Here is a 23,862-nt window from a genome sequence, read left to right on the forward strand (position 1 = left end):
CACAGCCCGGTCTTCGGGGAACCCCAGACAGTCCACATTATAGCATCACAGCCCGGTCTTCGGGGACCCCCAGACAGTCCACGTTATAGCATCACAGCCCGGTATTCAGGGACCCCCAGACAGTCTATGTTATAGCATCACAGCCAGTCTTCGGGGACCCCCAGACAGTCCACGTTATAGCATCACAGCCCGGTCTTCGGGGACCCCCAGACAGTCTACGTTATATTATCACAGCCCGGTCTTCGGGGAACCCCAGACAGTCCACGTTATAGCATCACAGCCCGGTCTTCGGGGACCCCCAGACAGTCCACGTTATAGCATCACAGCCCGGTATTCAGGCACCCCCAGACAGTCTATGTTATAGCATCACAGCCCGGTTTTCGGGGACCCCCGGGCAGTTCACGTTATATTATCACAGCCCGGTCTTCGGGGACCCCCAGACAGTCCACGTTATAGCATCACAGCCCGGTATTCAGGGACCCCCAGACAGTCCACATTTTTGCTCTTTGCCAAATACGGATTATCTGAGGGTCCCTGAGGACTGCATTTAGAAACACTGGTCTACAGGCTAATGTACCTGACCCAAGTGGACCAGCCTCCCTGTACTGATTCCCTATCTGCATGGATGGTAAACATGGCCACTAGCATCCACGTTTGTAACATTTAAACTGTTTAACTTACCCGTGCATCTTAAAAATATCATACAACTCTCATGACTAAGTTATGCATCATAAATTCCTGCACGATTTTCATGTGCATCTTTTTCATTTTGCTTGAAGGTCAGCATTTCTATTTTGCTGAAGAAAAACAGCTTTACACCAAACAAGAAAAACCTCAAAAACAACCTTGGAAAAATGTTCTCTGTGTCATGTAATCCAAATAATTACTTACAAAAAACACTGTTTTCAGCCCCTGAAAGCTCCTATGTAGAATGTTTTAGTAAGTTTCATTTTACTGAATGGCCAGATTACAAATGAACAGAATTGATTTTACTGTTTAATTTAATTAAGATGTACCCATAAGACAATGTAAATTTCCAGTGAAGCCTCACTACATCAGACTGTTGAGGAATTGCTTTTAAATTAGGGATTTATCTGAAAGAGGATAAAAAGACAGCAAATAAAACAGTTAACATGCATCAAAATAGAGTCATATGTGGACACTGGGGTTATATGAATGGCGACATCTTAAGCTACTGCTGTTCAGCCAATAAAAATCTGAAGTTAGACAATAACTTCATGTTAGGCCGCCTCTCATTCTGCTCCCTTATTAGTCTTTGTATAAAGGTGTTTCCCAGTCCTGACGTTGATATTGTTATCCTTATTAGTCTATTTGCTAGGTTTGAGCTTAGCTGCAGTCCTTGTGGTTTTCCTATCCTTTTTGCTTGGAATAAATCCATCTTTACTTTTGTCCTGATTCTTCCTCCTGCGTCCTATGTCCCCCATTAACACAACAATTGGTTTCTCAACATGATAATAACCCTAAGCACACACTGAAGTTATGTAGTAAGTATTATCTTGTGCACAAGGAAAGAGACAGAGTGTTGTGACAGATGACCAGGCCACCACAATCCTCCAGCCTAAACCCTATAGAGCTGGTTTGGGATGAAATGGATCAAAGAGTTAGAAAAAGGTAGCCACCTAGTGCCCAAAACTTGTAGGACTCCTTATAGGAGTCTTATAGAACTTCCTGCTGGCTATATCTGGAAGCTGCTTGAAAGAACGCCAAGTCAGCAATAATGCCATCAACGCAAAAGAGAGCTATTTTGAAGTCTAAAATCTGAGAAAATTTTAAGATGTTGAACCTTTCTCTTGGTCATTACAATATTTGATATGTATTACTACATTGTCTTTGGGCCTTTTACTGTAAGATTTTGATTGGTTCAGTAAGTATTGTAGTTAAGTAACAGCAAGTACACATCAGAAAGGTAGCAGTGTGCTTGGCTGTAAGGTGAGTGCAGTGCTTCTGTCACTGTGAAGCTGGAGGCCCTGGAGACTTGTCACTCACCCATAATAATGCTCCGTGCCACATCACCTAGACAATGGAGTGGTGTCGCATTTCCCTTGCTGTGGGTGACGCAGCGCGACACGAACCCACATCACAAGTCTTGGCTAATAATAACTGCATACCGGTTGTTAGCATATTTTCCACGAAATGCCCCTTTTATTTTTTGGCAGACATATTCCCCTGTAAGGAACAAGATGCCTTTGTTGGCCCAGAGAAACCTGATGCTCATCACCATTCAGCATCTAGAAGCCAGGTGAGATCTTAAATCACCATCGGTGACCCAGGAATACAGCTAAATGAGAGGAATGTGATACCAAACAGATGAAGCATGTGCCTGACAATGTGAGAATAGTGTTGTTTTGTTTAGACGATTAATCAAGCTTAATCAAGCTGAAAGAGAATACCCAACAACGAAAACCAAATAATGGGCACAGTGAGAAGGATACGAACAAGACGGTATTGTTTACATTACGGTGACGCACTCAGCACAAAAGGGAAAGCACTGGATAAGGATTAATTAACTACAAACCAATTATATATAATTATAAACCAATTTAATGGACCCAAACTGGGGCGAATGCGCAAAACAGAATAAGGTAACACTTTACTTGAGGGGGCACAAATAAATATTAAATAACCATAAACTAAAGTGTATGTTACATACTGATCTCATGTCTGATCATCATTAATGAATTGTGATGCATCTTTTATCTCAAACAATTGCTACATGTGTTACTATATCTGTTATTCCTGTAAACCTTTGTGAACTACTGAAAAAACTACTGAAGGAACAAATAACGTGAAATACTGATCTCATGTTTGTTCATAATTAATGAATCATGACACAACTTTTATTTCAAGCAGTTACTGTATTTGTTGCTTTAATTGTTAATTCTGTTTATCTTAATTACTGAAGGAATTACTAAGGAACTACAGAAGGGATAAGTAATGAATAATGTAAGTGAAACACTCATCTCATATGTTTGTTCATCATTAATGAATCATGTCACATCTTTTATCAAATAGCTACCATAACTGTTCATGACTTGTACTTGTAATAGTAAATGAGTTACTACTAAGTATTTGTACCACCTCAAGTAGAGTGTTACCAACAAGAATTAGTTAATTTATGCAAATGGGGGGTTGAATATGCAAATGAATGCAAATCACCCCCAGACGGCACAGCCCCATGGCTGAAGTTACAGTGAGCCAGTTATCCCCTCTGATGAACAGAAATATACATTTACACTGGAGTTTGTGGGGCAGCGCAGTGTCGCAGTTAGCACTGTTCATCTGGGAGCAGGGTTCGAGTCTCCGCCATGACTCTTTGTGTGGAGTATGTATGTTCCCTCCATTTTGTTGTGGGGTTTCCTCTGGCTACTCTGAGGAAAACTTAGGATAATTTAGGGTGACCAGATAATCCATGTCAAGGAGGACACTTTGAGCTACTTCGGGTTTTACAAACTACTTCCAAATTAAAAGGCTCCTGTGCTCGGCTAAAGAGTTCAGCTCTTCTTGTGCTTTGACTGGTTTGTTTCCTTGAGTGAAAGACTCATCCAGCTGTTTCACATTAGCATTAGTGACACATGCATGCTTATAGGAGACTGACCAATCAACACACAGCAAGAACTCGGTGCTCAAGTGAAATCCAAGTCCGTTTAATTGAAATGGTAATTTACAATTCCTGTCCTAGCTCAGAGTGTCCTCCCTGACATGGATTATCTGGTCACCCTAGGATAATTGAAGTTACCATTTTGCTTATAGGTGTGAATGGTGCGTGGGTGTGCCCTGTGATGGGTTGGCCTGTATCTCCTGTGATGGCAGGTTGTATTAAAATGGATGAGAGAGGGATATAGGGTACGCAGCTGCAAAACTATTTACACACGGACGTGCCATCATCACCCACCTTCACACATGGACTGGGGAGCCCTTTTCAGTCCTGGCAGGAGACCAACACGTGAGTCCCGAGAAAGTGCCGGGCGATGCGCGCTCTATCCACCGGCTGAGCTCCGGTCAGTACTGGGATCTCCCCCCTTCCTTTATACTAAATTTAGAGTTGCGTGCGGGCAGGGGGTAAGCTGGCCAGGCTCACCCCTTCCCCCCAGGCAATATGTACTCCAATTCCCCCTTTTGTCCGAGTGATACTGCTTGCGATAACATACTGTACTACAATAGGCGTCCTTGCACCAGGTGTCTTTGCGCAATGCCTCCCTGTTCCCCCCTAAAGGCAATATAGGGTGCTGAAATTAGGTTTTACAGGGGATCGGTAATTAACGTGTTCGTGCAGTCTAGTAACATTCGCGGTGAATCATGGACGATTGATCTGAATTTCAGGACGATCAGTCCACACGCGATCGGAATTAATCCACAATTACAACTTCCCAGAATATTATAGTAAAGGATTAATTCCATGTCACGTGTGTGACGTAATCGTCCGCGAATTCATCCTAATACACAGGTAGTAACACAAAATGGGGTATGTATTGTTTTCCAGTTTGTCCATATTAAACTCAGTTGTTTATGGACCAGTTGTTGTGTAAAGAAATAGTTTATAAAAAAATATAATATATTAATACGGGGTTTATTCAGCACACAAGACTGACGGCGACTAAACATTACAACACGACAATGACGGATCTGACGAGACGTACTAAATACACAAGACTTTTTTGAACAGGTATGCTGGATTGCAAATAGGAAGCATAATTGCTATTAATTTTACCATCTGCTAAAGATAAGCCTAATAAGCCTAATAAAACAGACTGTTGAGGAATTGTATTTAAATGTGGAATGTATCCTATGAGGGATAAAGAAAAACCGTAAACGAGTGTGTAAAAACAAAACAAAGTAGAAACATCTTTGCTTCAAATGACAGCCATATCTGAACAACAGATATGTGAAGTACCATATGCTGAAGACATCAAAGAAAAATCTGCAGTTAGACAAAACTACTGTGATCACAAAAGGCAACAGATCTTTCAGGTGTCTAAGGTGAATCGGAGTAAGTTACTCACCATTATATGAATTATTTATAAATCTGAGAACATTCTTACACAAGATTTATTGTCTCTTCTTACGTCATCATAAGTACACACAATTGTGTTTAACAGGAAGTCACTTAATTCTGTGTCGTTTGCATGGCCTAAAAAGGGAAATTTGCTTTTTAATAAATATGAATAAACAGGAAATGGATGCTTTCAATGAATATCTCTCAATGGCTCCTCCTTCTATTTTGTTCTGGTATCTCAAACACATGCAGAAATGCTGACAGATTGGCATGACATTGTCTGCCAGCGTCAGTGGAAAGTCCACCGCACGTCAGGCTGGGAAATGATGCTTGTGGTCAGATGTCAGGGACAGAAACATGGTGCAGCTTAAACAAGAATGTGGAATGTGGAGTGTGAACGTACTATACCTGCCTGTAAGAGGTATTCTGCTGAGTAATAATGAGCAACCTCTATGAAAATATGCGTGACATGGCCTGCGGTGGGGGCGTGCTAGAGTGATGTGGGTGTCATGCACCCAGCTGGGGAAGCATGCGCTCTGAGATGGTTTTGTTCGACGGGGGGTGATTTACACAGACCGTTTGTGCTGACTCACGCATGGGAGCTTGACAGAGTGCTGGGTGGGGCAGGTTAACATCCTGAGGAGCTTCTTCTCCTCTCACTTATGGGAAGGTACTTAAGGGTTTCTTTACATAACACATAATTATATTTACCCTAGAAATGTCCTAAGGGAAAAGACTACTGGAAAAGAGATATCAAAAGAAACATTTGTGCTGTACTGCTTTCAATTACTGATTCAGTTCCTTCAAGGACTCCTTCAGCTCAGGGACGGATTACGGACCGGGCCAGCGGGGCCGCTGCCCAGTGGTCCTTGGGGTGCAGGGGGCCCGTGGGGCCCCTAGCCCAAAACAATTTGCAACGCTTATCAACAATGTATTTTCGTTTGTCTATTTTAGAGGGCCTACATTCTTTGATCCTCTGCCTACAAGGGCCCCTGACCCTATAGGGCCTCTGATGGAAACATGGAGGGAGGGCGTTTGGCTGCCAAGGGCCCTTGAATTGTGGTGGTTGTGGTGGTGGTGCTGGTGGTGATGATGGTGGTGGTGGGGGGGGGGCCCTCGCGAACGTTTTGCCCAGGGGCCCACACAACCCATAATCCGTCCCTGCTTCAGCTCCTATATATACTGCTACGATTACATTCAGCAGTAAAGATTATTCATTTTTGGTTTATTTTCTCTTCATCCTAAAACAAAAGGCTATATCTGGCCATAGGTGCTGAAGTGTTTGGACCCCATGTATCATGTTACATCATGAATGGATATGCAAGCCCTGCATGGTTGTGCTGTGGTTACCATGGTTACCCCACACCTCTATAGACCAGCGTTCAAGTTTCACTCTCGCCTAGGGAAACCACCTAATCCATGTCGGGGGGGTGGGGGGGGACATTATGAGCTACTTCAGGATTTACAAATTACTTTAAAGCTAAAAGGCTCCCCTGCTTAGCTAAATTGTTTGGTTCATCTTATTCTTTTGCTGGTTTGTTTCCTTGATTGTTGGATGGTTCTCTTTGGGGAAGTCCAATAGCCACTCTCCATGGTCTCTCTAAACTCTTCCTACACATAGTTTTTCACCTCTGCAACTGCCTTTGCCACAGGCTTTCCTGTTCAGTGGAACCTTTCAACTATCTCAGGAGACCCGTGTGCATGTTTGATAACTTCCCTCACCCAAGGTGAACACCACTGGGTTACTGCCATAACAGGCATTGACAGGCTTCTCAGCACAGTGTTTTGTAGCCCTTGCAAAGACCGAGGCCATGAACACGGTCCACTCAGACTGAAAGTCCCGGACCTCATTCCCCATTTGTGTTGAATTCATCTCACACCAAAGTTTTAACCCGATCAGGCACGTAGCCACGTGGTAAAAATACAGATTTGAACCCCTCCCCCCCCAAAAAAAGAAATTGTTTGTTCTCGACCAAGCCTGTTGGATCTATTGGTATGGTTACCCCCTAGGAAATACTTTCTGACTATGTGACTGAGCCAAATGATGCTCCTGTCAAACACTTAAATGTCATTTAAGCTCTCCTGGTCAAATGGACACTAGGCAAATATTTGCACATCTATTCAGGGAACACCTGGACTGACGTATGGCACTTTATGGTCCCTTGCTGGGCTCTTATGTTCCCTGAATGCTCTTAAAGTTTTCAATTTGTCTTTTGATTGAATACTCCCATTAGGTTTTTGCATTGTTTAAAATGCATTGTATAGCACTTGCTCTGTTCTCTGTGCTATTTGGATGTTAATGACATTTTTGGAGTTTCCTTGTTTTGCTGGTTATTCTGGTTTTCTGTATTTACTATTTCTTTTTTTTATTTTTTGTGAAATATGGCATCAGTTGATACCTGTGAATGGCATTAAATAATAGAGAGATTTAAACATTGTTTACTGAACTGTAGAACTGGATTGTACTTGATTGGAAAAAAGTCTTAGGCAGTCAAAGAAAACAATGTTTAAATGATTTTCCTCTTGGTCTAAAACTATGATTAATGTCTGTCAAAGTGTGTCAGCTTCGCCTTTTCAGAAGCTCTCTTAAAGTTACTCAGTATTTGCAGCAACCATCTAACATGCCAATATATGTTTTACTTATCCACTATCACACAATGTAGTTATTTAATTTGATTAATTAATTGAGCTGATGCTCAGATTTAACAAATACATGGACTGGTTAAGTTGCCCCTGAGGAGAGGTTTGGGAACCAAAGTGTTGTTCGTCTAGCCATCCAACAAGATTTGAGTAACTTTTTGGAGAACAGAAGAAATGCTTGTTAGTTTTTGTGTTCCTACCCAGATAAATAGGTTTTAATATTTTCTTTGACTGCGTAAAGCTGTTGCACAGTACTGCATGTTTCTGCATGTGTCAATTTCAACTGTGAGATCTTTCAAATGCACCTGCTGTACATGGTCATAAAAATCCTAAACTGCCTTGTTACCTAAGACCCTTAAGCCCTTTTCCCTTGTTATGAAGTTGTCTCACCTACACAGGATCTAAATGGTGAAAGACTTGCTTCATCCCCACCCAGTCCCCCAGGCAAATATGTAGCTGACCAACGTCACACATTTAATAAGGCACTTTACCTGCATTGTGAGGGTGCATTAGTTATGGCCCTGTGGCGCATTTCCCTGAAGATGATCTGGCTCGGAGGATCCTCATTGCTGAGGACCCCAGCAGGGATGCCCATGTACCTGGCTGTGGCAGATGAATGGGCATTTCCAGAGGGTGGGACTGGACCGTGTGACGGTCTGGGAGGTTGCCAACCTGGATCCCAAGGGATTTGGTGGGTGTGGCAACACACTGTACCAATGCATGATCCACACCCTCACCTGAAAAGTATATGAAAACGAGTTGACTGAAAAAGGGGCACATGTTAACGACTGGACTGGGGAACACTTAAATACACAAACAAGGATGCAAACAAGAGCCGGCTGGGAGTGATTAACACGGGGCAGGAACAAGAAGTAACTTGTAGGTTACTTGTAGTGGTGACGTTTGATTTTTTCTTCCTTCACATGAATCGTTTTTCCAGAAAACTGCTCAGGAACCAAGAAAAAAATGTTGATTTTTTTTTGTTATCTGATACATGATCCCCGATGATCAGTTGCTAAGGGCAGGGTTCCATAATTCACCTGAGTGAAATGCAATTTCTGTAGCACCTCCTGCCTTCCTATCATCAAGTGGGGGTGGAGACTCACAGATTCTCCAAAAACACAAAGATTGTCCTTGTGCCAGCACAGTACACCCTGTGTGTTTGTGAATCAGAGGTAAGCAACTGCTCTTACATTTACTATAAGGAGGAAAAAAACAAAGATATCATTATGGATAGTGAGGTCAAAGGAAAGAAGCATGTTTCCTTAACTATTTTGGGATTTTAACTTAATAGTTTAATACAAATTTAAGAAAAGTTAAGGAAATTAAAATATATTAAATTTTTTTGTCTTCAGTTGCTACAGTTATACAATATTTACCTTTAGTTTCTGATAAATGGATTACTCTGTAAATCCAGGTTTACTAAAATGTCATGTCAAAGTGAACTTTATTGTCATCTTTCCATTTACAAGTATACAGAAAAAGTAGATGGCGAAGGTCAAAATCCACAGAATCCACAGACACATATAATTGAATTTTTACACAGTGTGAGTAGACACAGTAAGAACAGTGCAAGACAAAGAAATGAGCTGAGAAGTATTTTAAGTACAGTGGCAGTAAGGGCTAACAGCTTTCTGATGCGGAAGCACAGTGCAAAATAAGATTGTTTTGTGCAATATGATTTTTGTGCAAATACAGTATAAATACAATATGATATCTGTGTGCAAATACAGTATAAATACAGTATGATGTTTGTGTGAAAATACAGTATGGATACAGTTTGATATCAGAGGGTATAGCAGCAGAATCAGTTTGGTTAAGGTGGGTTAATAGGGGGTTGAGTTAGATTGGAGGACTCTGGGGGCAGCATGGTGTTGAGACATTTAAACATTTGCTTAAGGTTTTCTTGTGAGCATAAAATTACGCAACTGCCTTGTGATTAGAAAGTGTTTTGAAGAGCATTCAGTATTATGTTATTTAATATATATGCAAAATTCTCTTCAAATGCACTTTTTGAGTGAATATTATATTCCATTCAGGTGGCTTTGGAGTGTTTGTTTATAAAAGCTGTCATTGGTCAGAAATACGAAATTAAATGGTCCTTACACTTCCTATTTGCAGTCTGGTCTTGCTGTTTAAATGATCCAGTAAAATGAAACTCACAAAAACAGACTGGAAATAAGAAATCCATCCATCAATCCATCCTGACCACATGTTCTAGTTAGAGTTGCAGTGGGGCCTGCAGCCTATGCACAGACACATATATGCTCACACAGATAATTTGAAGATAAAAAATCATGCAAAACTTTATTGCACCGAATAATTCTTTAAAATGCAAAAGTTCACATGCATATAAGACAACTGCATTTTTTGTATTCACTCAATCTTTTGTAGTTGAGGAAATGAAGTCTCAGCTCTGAAAAATCGCTGCTAAGCGAACATTCTTATCAAAGTCAAGCATCAATCTTAGTTTGACAATTCCTGATCCATTAGCGATGCTGACTTAACACACTCCATTATGAACATGCTACATTTTCAGTTTATTCTGTGTGCATGTGTGCGTGTGAGCGAGCATGACATATACGAAATGAGTCACAAGACCTGATATCAACATTTTTTGCAGCTATTTTTTCATTTTTATTGTTCAAAAGTAACCCAATACTCTGGCCTTTTTAATGCTAATATTCCGCACCATCTCAACATTCACTGAATACGTAACTGTATAAGACCTACACCCTTCATATAACACACACTCACTCCTGTGTGCCCACACAATCACCAGCCCCTTCTAAGTAACATTTTATTTGCACAATGTACACATAGGGAGGCTTTTCCTGTTCTCTGCTGTTTCACCTTGGAATCGGTCTCATTTTCAGAAGTTCAGGCTAGTTGACCGAGAACCTTCTTTCCAGATGCATGTGTACATGTTGCTCACCGTTGTCTGGACCTTGCGGGCTGTTGAGGGCTTCAGCTCAGGCAAAGTTCAAAACAGCTGTAATACCATGGAACCGCAGCACAAAACCACCGGACAGACATCTCAAGCCCCATTCTCTATCTCCATGAATCACACCACTTTCCAGAAAGGTGATGTCATTGCAGGTAATCACCACTGCTGTGTTAAATTCAAGTATAGAATTCATGGTGTATAAGTATGGTGTAAAGTCCCCTTCACAAGTGTGTTTCCTATTTCAAAAAACTACTTTGCATGCAACAAAGGCACAAATGAATCCCAATGCGACCAACAAGCATTCATGAAAAAGAGATCTGAAAGCAACATTTTAATAATTTTATTACAATGTCATTGAATAATTTCATAACTATGTCACATAAAATTAGGAAGTCAGTGCATTTGATGTGGACAGGAAAAAAGTTGTAATGGTAACAATACCGTAGATTTTATTTGTTAAAGTGACACTCCAAGCAGGACCCAACCAGTTCATGGGCTTCCTCTTACAAGCCCGCGGAGTCGGACAGACCCAGCCTCTGGGCACTTTCACTGTGACAGGAAGCAATGCCCAGCTTCTTAACTGCAGTGGGCTTAATGTGAGTACCACACATATATTTAAGTTAAATTCTTATCCAATCTTTTTATGATGCTTTATGATCACTGAAAATTCTAGAATGAAATTGCATCTCATACAAATAGCTCTGACATCTGCCATTGCATTCTGGGCTGCAAAGCTAGATCCCCACGCATGTCAGCTTCACAGCCTGTTCAAACTACAGTGGTACCTCGGTTCTCAAACTCACTAGAACTCAAATTTCTTGAAAGTCGAAGAAACCAATTTGACCTAGAACTCGATCTGAATATCAGAAGTCGTGAACGCCCCTCCTTGGATTGCTACCTTATTGTGGTGGAGGGGTTTGCGTGCGTCAGTGATCCTGGGGGCTTTGTTGTCGGGGGCAATTGCCCCTGGTAGGGTCTCCCAAGGCAAAAAGGTCCCAGGGGAGGGGCCAGACAAAGAGCAATCCAAAAAGAACCCTATGATAAGACATTCAAGCAAAGTCCCGTTTCCCTCACCCGGACCTGGGTCACCTGGAGCCAGGCCTGGGGGAGGGGCCTGTTGGCGAGCGCCTGGTGGCCGGGCCTTGGCTTGTGGGGCCGGCCGGGCATAGCCCGAAAGAGGTACGCGGGACTGTCCCCAGGTAGACCCACCACCCGCAAGGCGAATGTCAGGGGTTCGGTGCATTGTGGATCGGGTAGCGGCCAAGGGAGGCCTTGTTTTATCCTGTTCATTTTGTGTTTAAATGCTAAAAAAAAAAAAAAAAACAGATTTAGATGTAATTTTGGGGGGTTTTCCATTATTTCTTATGGGAAAAATTTGATCAGAACTCAAACTTTTTAGGATTCGATCCGGAGTCCGGAACGGATTAAGTTCGAGAACCGAGGTTAAATTGCATAGATTCTTTTGGGAAGCCACATCCAGGGTCGTCTTTGCTTTTTTGTGACAATTATTTCCCCACCTGCTGTCTGTTCTGCTCAGAACTCAGCAGTTTCCCATACGTCTGCCTCACTCAAAACATCAGTGACAGCTCTGTGGACGGCTCCAGTGACAGGAAACCTAGGAAACATTACATTCAGGTATTTATGTAGGTGACTAGAAGCTCGTCTGCAAGTCAGCTTCCATGCAGGATTCATGTGAGCTGCTTGGTGTACAATACTGCTTTGAGCGTCATCTGAAAATGTCTGTAATTCAACATACTCAACATTCAAGTTTGCATGTTTGCCATATAACACACAAGTAATCATATTCTGTTTGTCATTAATGCATAAGGTCTGTTATGATGTTCAGGTAAACTTACATGCTGCTTATGAATGTTCCATAAATGCATAATAAAGGCATTATGAAGGTGCACTGAGTGTTCTATGAATGCATGATGATTGCATTATTAAGGTGCAGTTAATGTAAAGCATTACCTAACAATTTCTAATGATATTTCATGGGATATTGAGGAAATATTTGCTTGTCTTTCTGCTTTTGCCACAGTGCTACCTTTGTTCAAACTGCAAAGGTCTACTGGACTCAAGTCAAAAGTTCTGTGGTTGTTTATAATGCTAAACCTCTTCAAAATACAAGCACAACAGCTCCATCTCTTGTAAGTACACTAGCATTCTATAGGTGAACTGACTCTATAGGGGACCTGTTTGAGAAATGTTATTCATAGGTCATTTTTCCAGTTAGCGCTAGCATGGTCAATTGATTACTTGTTACTCTTTCATATTGCAAATTGTACAACATTTAACAACTGTATAAGCATCAGCTTTATAGAAAGCAAGCAAACCAATTACATCAGTATTGTTAAATATCATAGTCATGTTAATCATTCAGTTCCATATACTAGCATCAATTGTCTTTCATGTGTATAATAAAGCACTAGCTAACTAGTGATTAAGCCTGGCATTGGTCAAAATTTTTTTAACCCTTTTGCACAAGGAGCAGGTCAGCTTTGTAATCCTGGCAGACTTCTTTTTGCTAGAAAATAGCTTTTGTACAGAAGAACTCTGGCAGATATTAACCTATTTTTAATTATACATTTGGCAGTCACACCTGCAGATTGATGATGTCACCAGGGGCCAATAATATTCATATTATGGGCCCCTGCTTAGAAAATAAAGTGATGTATATTTGATTTTTATTTTTTGATGCACGGTGGCAACAGGGATAGCCATGTATTTGGTAGGTGTGCCCATAAGAAATACACTTCCTATGCTGATAAACAGCTCAAAACATTTTCATTGCACTTTACTTTGTATATTATGACCCTTCCTAGGAAACATTCATTCATTCATTTGTTCATACCACTTGTCCTATGCAGAGTTGCAGGAGGAGATATTTTAATTGGCTAATATTGCTTCTTTTTTATAGATAACCATATCTAGCAATGGCTGTGGAGCCAGCAAGGTCTGCCTGAGTCAGCCAGATAACTGTAACCCCGCCACCAGTTCCAGCTGCTACTTCATGTCTGTAGTGATGTCATCCAACAGTTCAGACCTTCATATGGAAATATCTGGCCCATCGGACGGTTATGTCTCCATTGGATTTTCTTACGATCTGTTTATGGTAATGCTCTTTCTCAAATCAAATATGTGATGTTTTATTTTGCTAAAACATATTTGGTTTTTGCCAAGTACTCGCCTGCTCAAGATAAAATCTGCACAGGGTGGATTTATTTCCAGTTGCAATTCTAGATGCAGGTATCTGTGTTTGCATTTATGTTTATTGTCCAAATTGTATTTACCAGTAAGAAGGCAGCTGTACTCCTGCTTACAAACACAATGGAGATGGACCCAAATATTCATTCATTAGTCCATATGACAAACTTTGTACATTCATTTTCTACAACCACTTGTCCTATTCAGTGTCGTGGGGGAGGGAGCAAAACATATGGGGTCATGCCACTATATAGCTGTATATGAATGCTATGACAATAAAGCCAACCTGACACATACTGTACTGCATGCATGTATAATACTTTGATGCTGACCTGACATACATCTTCAGAGAAATTGTATCACTTCATATAACTTTTTGTCTTTTTTTCCAGGGAAATGATGATATTTATATTTGCATTTACAATCAAGGACAAGTTCAAGTGCAACGTGCCCATTCCACAGGAATGAAAACCCCAGATATCATAGCCCAGGTACTGTAGTCATATTATTCCTACTTATTCTGCTTTTTGACAGTCTGAAGTAGAACTAACAGCTAGATAATCAGAACTGTGTTTGACTTCTTAAGTGGTTCCACTGAATATGTATTAATAGTGGGTTTGCCAATAATATAAATGGTAAATATTAGGGCTGTCAAAATTAATGGGTTAACGCGGATAAATCCATCATCATGATTAATCTGATTAAAATTTTAATGCAATTAACCCATCTGCAGCGCAGAATGACTCAAAATCCCTGAAATGTCTCTGTCAACCCATTTTGGGCTGTTTTGGTGCGTTCCATTTGCCCTCGGAACTCGTATTTCGAGTCGGATTCCGAGTTTTGAAGCCGGAAGTGACGACATGTGCACTCCCGTTTCTTGGAGATCCGAGAAATATCTCGGAGCAGCACAGAAGACCCCGAGTTCAGAATCCAAGATGGCTGTACCCTTTATCAACATTATAGGCTATTCCCTTTTTTCTTGAGTCTGTTTGCTCATGCAAAATGAAATGCGATTAATATAGATAAAAAAAATGAAAGATATTTAGTCGTGATTAATCTAAATTAATCAACAGCAACCCTGTAATTAATCTGATAAAAAAATTGTTCTCGTTTGACAGCACTATAATCCTTGTGCCAATAATACCCATTAATTAATGCACTGTGCATGTTTTCAATGAAACCATTCATTCATTTTAAAATGTTATTTAATACTAATTTAATAGCACCACCTGCTATGTATAAAATACTTTTGTAAAAAAAAAAAATGTGATTTTTAGTACAAATGAAAATTAATTGTTTTTTATATCTCTGCACAGAACATTTCTGACATAAGCGTGTCTTATGCCAATGGAGTCATCAGCTGCACCTTTACTTCCCACGACCCCATCTCCTTTTATAGAAGCTCCACACCGACCACCTCCTCCTATCTCTTCTACGCCTATGGACCCGTTAGCGGTAGACATCAACTTCAGCAGCATATTTACTTCAGTGATTGTTTTTGTTGTGATTTCTTACGTGCAGTTTCCTCTCATTTCTCATTTTGGTCCATTGATCTCAGGAGGCTTAATCCAGCAACATATAAATACGTTCACAAGTAAAAACACAGTTCAGCTTACACCTTCTGTTACGGGGACAGTGGATGATCCTCGTCCTGCCAAAGCACACGGTAATTTTTTTTTCTTAATTGGCATTTTTTAATTCATTATTGGTAATCAGTAATAGCAAGTATGCATTCACCTTTAAAAGCGATACGTGCAGCAATCGATTATTGTAATGGTGAAAATGCGTGTATGTACTTTATGTGCATTTGCGCTGATATGACAAGAAATTATCATGCATTGCTGCTGCGGGTGGCTGCCCTTTGTGGGCAATTTACTGTACAAAGAGCAAGTTGAGGGAGGTGCAAAAGACAATTTCCCCATGGGTGACAATAAAGTATCAATTATTATTAGGGGCGCACCGAATTTTCTTGGCCGATCCCGATTACCGATGCTGGCTCATAGATGGCTACGAACATGCTTTGCTAACAGCTTTCGCTTTGCTAACTTCTTCAAACTGAGCGTGCTCACTGGGGTGATGTGTTCTTAAATGTCTAATTAAATTTGTTGTGCTAAATGTCTTTGTATTGGTTCACCCACAGTGTACCTGGTCCTTTTACTTGCTGCAGATAGCAAATTTAGCGTCCACTTGGCTCACGCTAAAGAATTTCCGAATTACAAACATTTTTGCGTGTCTGAAAGTGCGCGTGACTGCGCATATGATTTATTGCACATGCGCAATATCGTTTCGTAATCAGAAATGCGTGAGACTGATCGGCCGGTCGATCTGTGCATCGTTAATTATTATTATTAAAATACCTGATAATTTCTTGTCATATCAGCACAAATGCACATAAGTACGCATTTCCGCCGTTACAACAATCGATTGCCGCACATATCACTTTTAAAGGTGAACGCGTATGTACGTACCAGTTATGTCCACCCCTGCATATATATATATCTAATGTCACCCTGAGCCCCCTCCGTACATTTTCTACATTTTGTCCAGCTGGACACCCCTGACAGTAGATTCTGGGGCCCCAATTCAGTGCTGGGTCCCCTGAGTCTCCCAAGGTATCCACGTTCCTGCAACAACCCTGTAAATATTCAATAATGATTGGAATTTTTCCCTTATAGGTTCATTAATGCTGATAGCTTGGATGACAACTGGGAGTCTGGGCATGATCATTGCAAGATACCTTAAAAGAGCCACCAAAGGGAGAGGCTGCTGGAACAAAGACCTTTGGTTTTTGGTAAGTTACTTTCTGTGTTTTAACAGACCCTGCCTCCAGCTCTCTGGGTGTACAGGTGTTACTAGGCTGGGGAATAAGGGGCTGAAGCCCTAAATTAATTGTTTAGCTCAGATGTCATAACAAGCATGCTCTCAGTTTGTGGGATGTCTTAAGATCTTAGCAACGCACCTGAATATTGCAAGGGTTTCTTCAGGGTCGCCCCACAATCCAGTGACATACAGTTCAGGCAAACTGGTGTCTTTAACTTGCGCCCTGCAACGGACTGGTCAATGTGCATCTCCTCCAGGGAGGCCCACAGGATGGACCATCAGGCTCACATTGACCTTGGACTGGATAAGGGAGATGGGTGGATTTGATTATGCAGAGGTGGAAAGTTCAGGTCCAGAAAGTACAAATCCAGACCAAGGTTTTGTATAAACCAACCAATTGAGTACACGGTGAGTGTGACTCTTTATACTCAACTGGTTGGTTTGAACAAAACCTTGGTTTGGATTTGTACTTTCTGGACCTGAACTTTCCACCTCTATGGTTATGTAATATATTCATCCATCTATTCATCCATCCCCCCATTTGTTTGTTTAACATGCTCTGGATAGGTTTATGGTGGTAACAAACCACAAAAGCTGGATTTTTACCATAGAAATATAGCTGTGGATATCCAGGGTGCAGCGACATTTACCCTCCAGTCTTTTGAACTTGTTACACACCAGATTACAAACTTCACTTATGGAGCACTAAGTGACAATGAAAACCAGTGTCTTTGACATGTATATATTCACACCTCAGAGATGTCGTCATTACTCTGACTCAAGTCATGGTCCATTTAGTGTTATTTAATGTCAAACACCATGTGACACTGTACTGTCTTATACCCTCCCCAGGCACATGTGGGCCTTTTGTCCTTGTCTTACATTGCTACCATCATTGCCTTTATCTTGATCTTTGCAAATGCAGGGGACTGGTTTGACGTGAGTATGACTTGTGACTTTTGCTAGTCACGTATAATGATATGCTGAGAAAAGCCTTTATTTTCTTTGAGTTGGCAGTTGTGCAGCACAGTAAATAAGATGTTTTTCTTGCAATTTGGAGACAATTTACTGTGAATTTCCAAATAATCTTGGTGCAGAAGAATGAGGCCACCACATATGATAATGACTCTTGTTAATACTAAAAATAAAATGCATGTGCTACATTTAAACTCTTCCATTGCTATTATAAGATGCACTTGCTGCCTTTAATCTGTGTTTGTATTCTTAATAGAAATTAGTACTATGGTGCATACAAGTAGGAAACACATTATCTACTGATCATTGTCTTGTGTTCTTTATGTTTTCTATTTCCAGAACCCACATTCAGTTCTGGGCTGTTTAGTCATGATTCTGACCTTCTTCCAACCAATTGTGGCTATTTTCCGATGCCAGCCCAGTCACAAGTGGTGAGTGGATGTTAATATTAATTTTTATATTATTGTTGTATATTATTATACAGACCCAGTAGGATAAGCGAGTTGGAAAATGGATGGATGAATGGATTATTACACAGTACTTTTCAAGTACAGCACTGTGTCTTAGGCAGCCAAAGGAAAAGTTTAAAGCTATTTATCTGAGTAGTAGGAGTGTTTGTGCTCAGAACAAAAAACACAATTTAACAATACTGGAGTGACTTCAGGAGAGGTTTTGAAATGGCAAAGCTGACTCAGTTTTGCACCAACATGAAGATCATTTGAACTTTACTTTTTCAGACTGCCTAAAACTTTTGCACAGTGCTGTGTATTAATGAAATATAAAGGTATTTATAGTGTGTTACAGGTGAGAGCTTCATAAGCTCATAATGCATAATACACATGGGTATAATGTTATGCCTTATAATAAGTATTTATAACTATGTTAAGTAAAGTGTTACCAAATTCCAGCCTGTTATTTCACAACATCTTCCATTTGATGTTTATCACAGGAGGTACATTTTCAACTGGATACATGCTTTGAATGGTCTGACAATTAAAGGCTTGGCAGGTAAAAAAAATGTATAAAATGTTCCTGGCTATTTAATGCATGTCAGCTATTCAATGGAAAATAAGCATGACGTAGGTGAAAGCTTTCACTGGAAAATTACAATGATTGCACAATATTACTGCTGCTGTTGAAGGTCCATTACAAAAAGCTTTTCGAAAGGCTGGTACAGCAATGGGTTCATGAAAATTTCACAAAGGACCAACATATGGGCTAAAGTTTTCTAAGTAATGTGATTTTGAAATGTGATTTTCCTGACACCTGAAATTCTACTGGTAAACTGGGCCTGCCTCACCCTTGGCCCTGTGACGTCACTCCTTCCCCTCCCTTGGCCCTGTGACGTCACTTCTGCACGCACTGCTGTTGAACCACAATGTTCATCCTACCATCAGAAGCAGCACCAGCACTTGTGTGCCATTACCTGCCTGCCCCCCACTTTACGAATCAAATTTTAAAATTTGGACTGGGTAAATTATTGGGATGTAACAATACCAAAAACTCACAGTACGATAATATTGTGATAAAAGGTTCACAATATGATAATTATCACGATATTAAAAAAGAAAAACTCTTAATAATTAATAACCAGCATATTTATTTATATCTAATTAGTTCTTCCTTTTAACATAAAGTGCTTCTGCTTTTCTTCATTAGTGAAATATCCAGCTATGACCTTAAGCATTTGCCAGAACTTAGCAGTAATTGTCCTGTGCAATGAATGACTGAACGATGCATGTAATTATAAAATAAAAACAAGCAGTCAGTAGTTCCTTTATAAAATATTAATTATTACTGCAGCAGTTGGATCTTTTAATCAAAACACAATCTGTAATTCCGGATTAGTGCTTTCTGCCATGTTTTCACCGCGTGAAATGTAGGCCACGCCCATACATACTAACACGCTAAATAACGCGTGAAAACAGTGCACATGTAACACATATAAGCCTATTTTGGACCCACTTGGTGCTACTGGCCAGTTCTAGGTTCGATGGGAGTGGTGGGGGAAAAGATAATGATACCTCAAAATTTAGAAAAGCAACCTTTTAGTAAATATTAATTTTAGCACATGAAGAATCGTGAATACATTTATATACATTTACATTTAAATGGGGAAAAAGTAAGTCTACCTCTTTATAAAGTACGGATTTAAATATTGTTTGCGTTGGGTTGCCTTGAGTCCATGTGGATAAATCAGTTATTCCTAGTTAATCCTAAATCTAAATCTAGTTATATCCTAGTTCAGTTTTGCCTATTTTTGACTGCGCACAGATTGTATAAAATAATTATTTTGTATCTGTTTATAATCATCTAATAAGTCCGTATTTAAATTCTCTAAATTCTCTTTAGCACCTATTTATCTTTCCTTTTAATCGGTAACCTCCCCCCACACATCAAACTCAAAATTCAACACGTATAAAGGAAATAAACAAAATCACATCGTATACCATTCAGGCATAACAGTATCCAAAGGTTAATATGTCGTTCAATTCAGGCATAACAATGTCCAAAGGTTAATATACAGTTCAATTCAGTAAGAAATTCCCTCTACTCATCCTTCACCGTTGCTCCATGGGTCCAGCTCGCCACCCTGCTATGAACTCCGTTTGGTGGGTCCCTGTTCAGCGAAGCACTTGCAGGAATATCCATTCCAAATCTTCAACAGTGTCAATGTAGCGCAGAAAAAAAAAAACAATTTATCGCTATACAAATAAAATCGAATTGGATTGATTTGAAATGAGAAAAATTAGTTTAGTGCTGAATCGTGCTCTCTTGTTTTCAGTGGGTGCCATATTTACTGGCCTACAAGTGGTGGACACATCGTCAAACCAGTGGCTCCCCAAAGTGATGGGAGGCTTTGTTGGCTGGGAGGCTTTGTTCTTCCTGCTCTTTGACTTCTATGCTCAGTGGAGCAAAAACACTGGGCCAGAAGGTAACATGAAAAATCGAAAGCACAAAAACTTAATGTAAGACATAACAATGACATTTTGAGGTGATGTACATTCTGTAACATTGTGTTTCCGTGATTTTGTCGTCTCACAGTATATGAAGACATTTCAAGTTTGGTAAGCTGAAGTCCATCCATTTATCCATCTTTTCATTGTTCACAAGCGCCTGGACATTCCTGAATTTACTTGCTACCAAACCTGGTTTTCTTTTTACTTAAATGAGCATGCAATAAATCACCAGGCCAGAGAACTCTAACATTTTTCCTTTGTAATTTCTTCCACACAGGTACCTTTAGAAGTGATACTTCTGATTCTTTTCTTCCTCGGAAACATTACATTTTTGATCACCCTTCTGTGTGGAATCGGTCTGTCATGAAATCTCCAGAAACAAGGAATACATCTATGACTAAAAGGAAAAGAGAAAGAATACTTTTTTGGTACTCCCCAACAGGAGGACTGGTTATGTATGAGAGAGAAATCTTCAGGGAATTTCATCATCCATCCATCCATCCATCCATCCATCTTCAACATTTATTTGAGCATGTCACACAGTAGCACGTATAGCACATTCTAATTTTATTTTGTTTTGAAACAGTGTTTTTAAAATACAGCAAAATACAGACAAAAGATAAAAGTTGCCACAACACTTAAGCTGAGATTCTGAGGTTTAATCCTGGTTCTGCTGGCAGAAGGCTACACTGAGCAGCAGGCTGCTTCCAGGCCCAAAATTTCTGAAACAGCAGTACACAAGAAAAAGTTGAAGCATGAGACACTGTGAACGACCAAAAACCAGCCAGGTAGAGGGCAGAAGCAACTTTCTAATACTAGAGATGACTGTCAACTTATCCGACAGTTTATCATGAATCGGAGGATGACCTCAATGACTTTCAAAAGCAATGGGAAACATTAAGCGCAGATGTGAAGTCCATTGCTAGGACAGTTCGTATCAGGCTCCTAGAAGCAGGACTGAAATCCTTTAAAGCAAGGAAGAAGCCCTTTATCTATTAGAAGCAGAAAAAATGAGAGGTTATATATTTTACACAGATGCATAACCATAAATTGAGAAATGAGTGAAACTAAAATTTTGCCAGAAGTCTCATATTTTGTTTGGTTACTTATGGTTAAGGTTAGGGCTGGGAAGGGGTTAAGGTCGTCATATTGTGATTAGAGTTTTTCCTATAGAAGTGAATGGAGAATCCTCACAAAGATATAATTACAGTACAAACCTCTGTGTATGTATGTATATATCCAACTATGTATTTTGTTTGGAACCATATTTCTTGTCTTGGAAGGCATGCTGGAAGAAAGGCTACATAATCTATTAAGCTATTTGTGAAGCTTAATGTAACTTTATATTAAGTTCACCATTTTTCTTAGGGATAGTAGTTGATGTTTGATTATTTCAGGCATAACCTCAACTGTAACCTTTATTTTAAATTTGATACATTATCAGTACTAAACTACACCTGCTGTTACATTTCACTCTGACTGTGATGGTTTTTCAAATAATTATAACAAACTCTGATTACTGCATTTATAATGGTAGCAACTTCATGTATGACATTTTGGATTTGGATTTATTGAAACAGTAGAATTACGTTCAAAGTATAAATCATTGTATTTTTTAAATATAAATATATGATGCAACTGAACAATGTAACCTTATTCAATGTAATTTTGTTACAATTTTAATATTTTTGACATTGTTATTAACACATAAATAAAGTATTTATTTAAAATAAACTATTGTTCATCAGATTGTCAAGTTACCTCTCACCAAATTTCTTTAAGGTTGTTTTGCAGGCAACCCTTGTTTAGAAATAATTAATTTAAAATAATTTTTAAATAATTATAATTACATTAAGGTATTACACAATTAAGGACATGTATCTGTTTGAAATGATACTGCTGTGGTAGTTTACAATACGTTTTAGTGGGCGGTGGATGGCCCAGATATACTGAGACACACTGCCATCTACAGTGATTAAGTGGTTTCTGCAGTTGTGTATAGCAGACTATACAGGTACTTAGCTTTAAAAGGATGCTGGAACTTAATTACAGCTGCGCAATTTTCACCACATTTTTGTAAGAAAGGCTTAAAAAACATATTTGAAAAGACATAATTTTGTGCACTGCAGATCATGGTTTTGAGTAAATGATGTAATATGTCTTTAATCAGAATAAGCACATGTAAATATATAAGATAAATTACAGTTCATATATTCTTAGCTATATTCTTTTTCAGCGTTCTTCATACATATTCATTTTTTACAGTGTAATTGTCACATCCTGCCCGCCACATCTGCCTGACCCTTCTATCTCCTCCCTGAAGTGGCCCTAACAAGCCACGCCTAGTGTTATGACCTGCTCGTTCGGTCCTCACGTGTGCCACGCCCCCTCATTTACCTTGTGTGAATTCCTGATTGTTATCATCTGTCTCTTATTATTTCGACTTGTCCTGTGTATTTAAGTCCCCGTTAGAGTCTGTATCCCCAGTTCCATCATTAACGTCTCGATCGTATTGTGCCCTATTTGCCCTAATAAATCCCGTTCCCTGGACTTTCGTGTCTGGACCCTGATTCTCCGCTCCCTGCTCGTCTGACCGATCACGACACCTAGTGCTCATTTGTCTTACCTCTCGGTCGTTTCCCTTGTATTAATCACTCCCAGCTGCCTCTTGTTTGCGCCCTCATTAGCCATGTATTTAAGTCTTGTGTTTCTCCATTTTGTCATTGACGTCATAACCTTGTGTAGCCTTTGCCTTGCCTTTCTCCTTTCCACCCATTTAAATCTCATGAGATCCAGTTGGTTTTTGTTTGTGTCCTTTTAAGTTTAATAATATTGCTTTTAGTTATTTACCATGCTTACTCCCGCATCCCTCATTCCTCCAGAATGACAATAATATTTAAACTCAAAGTCATTATGATGGAACTCATAAGGAAATCACACTGCATTATGTCAGACCAGGCTTCCAGGTTTTGCTCCATCCTGTAGACTGGATTCCACGTGTTCTCAGGATCTGAAGACTGGCAAGATCTCCCAAGCTGTGTGTTCCACCGCAGCTGCCTAGCCTGCAAGCAGAGGATATCTTCACCCTCATGGATCAGTACCTACCATGGAGATACAACCCCACTCTATGGAAAATGCCAGAAGCTTGCGCACCTTTCCTGCGGGTGGAAAAGATTTTGGCAAGGCTTACTCTTCACATGGATTCTCAGGAGGTATAGAAGGTCCGGCGGTGTATGGGGGAGGTGGAATGAGCAGCACAGCCCACCAAAGATTTGCCTGCTGACCTCCCGAAGCCCATC

The 23,862-nt window shown here is 40.0% G+C and overlaps 1 protein-coding gene across 1 annotated transcript; it reads left to right on the forward strand.

The window, feature by feature from the left end:
- The first annotated feature begins 8,729 nt into the window (after positions 1 to 8,729).
- On the forward strand, positions 8,730 to 22,297 carry LOC111840075 (putative ferric-chelate reductase 1). Its single transcript, XM_072700024.1, has 16 exons — positions 8,730 to 8,829; positions 10,567 to 10,753; positions 11,064 to 11,197; positions 12,139 to 12,236; positions 12,643 to 12,751; positions 13,522 to 13,716; positions 14,201 to 14,299; positions 15,125 to 15,263; positions 15,367 to 15,474; positions 16,484 to 16,599; positions 17,481 to 17,567; positions 17,943 to 18,034; positions 18,553 to 18,611; positions 20,389 to 20,538; positions 20,649 to 20,671; positions 20,841 to 22,297. Exons 2-16 carry the CDS (start codon positions 10,567 to 10,569, stop codon positions 20,928 to 20,930), a joined length of 1,686 nt encoding a protein of 561 aa, XP_072556125.1. The 5' UTR covers positions 8,730 to 8,829; the 3' UTR covers positions 20,931 to 22,297.
- Positions 22,298 to 23,862: the final 1,565 nt, after the last annotated feature.

The sequence above is a fragment of the Paramormyrops kingsleyae genome, chromosome 15 (assembly GCF_048594095.1).
Source record: "Paramormyrops kingsleyae isolate MSU_618 chromosome 15, PKINGS_0.4, whole genome shotgun sequence".
In the NCBI taxonomy this organism is placed as follows: domain Eukaryota; kingdom Metazoa; phylum Chordata; class Actinopteri; order Osteoglossiformes; family Mormyridae; genus Paramormyrops; species Paramormyrops kingsleyae.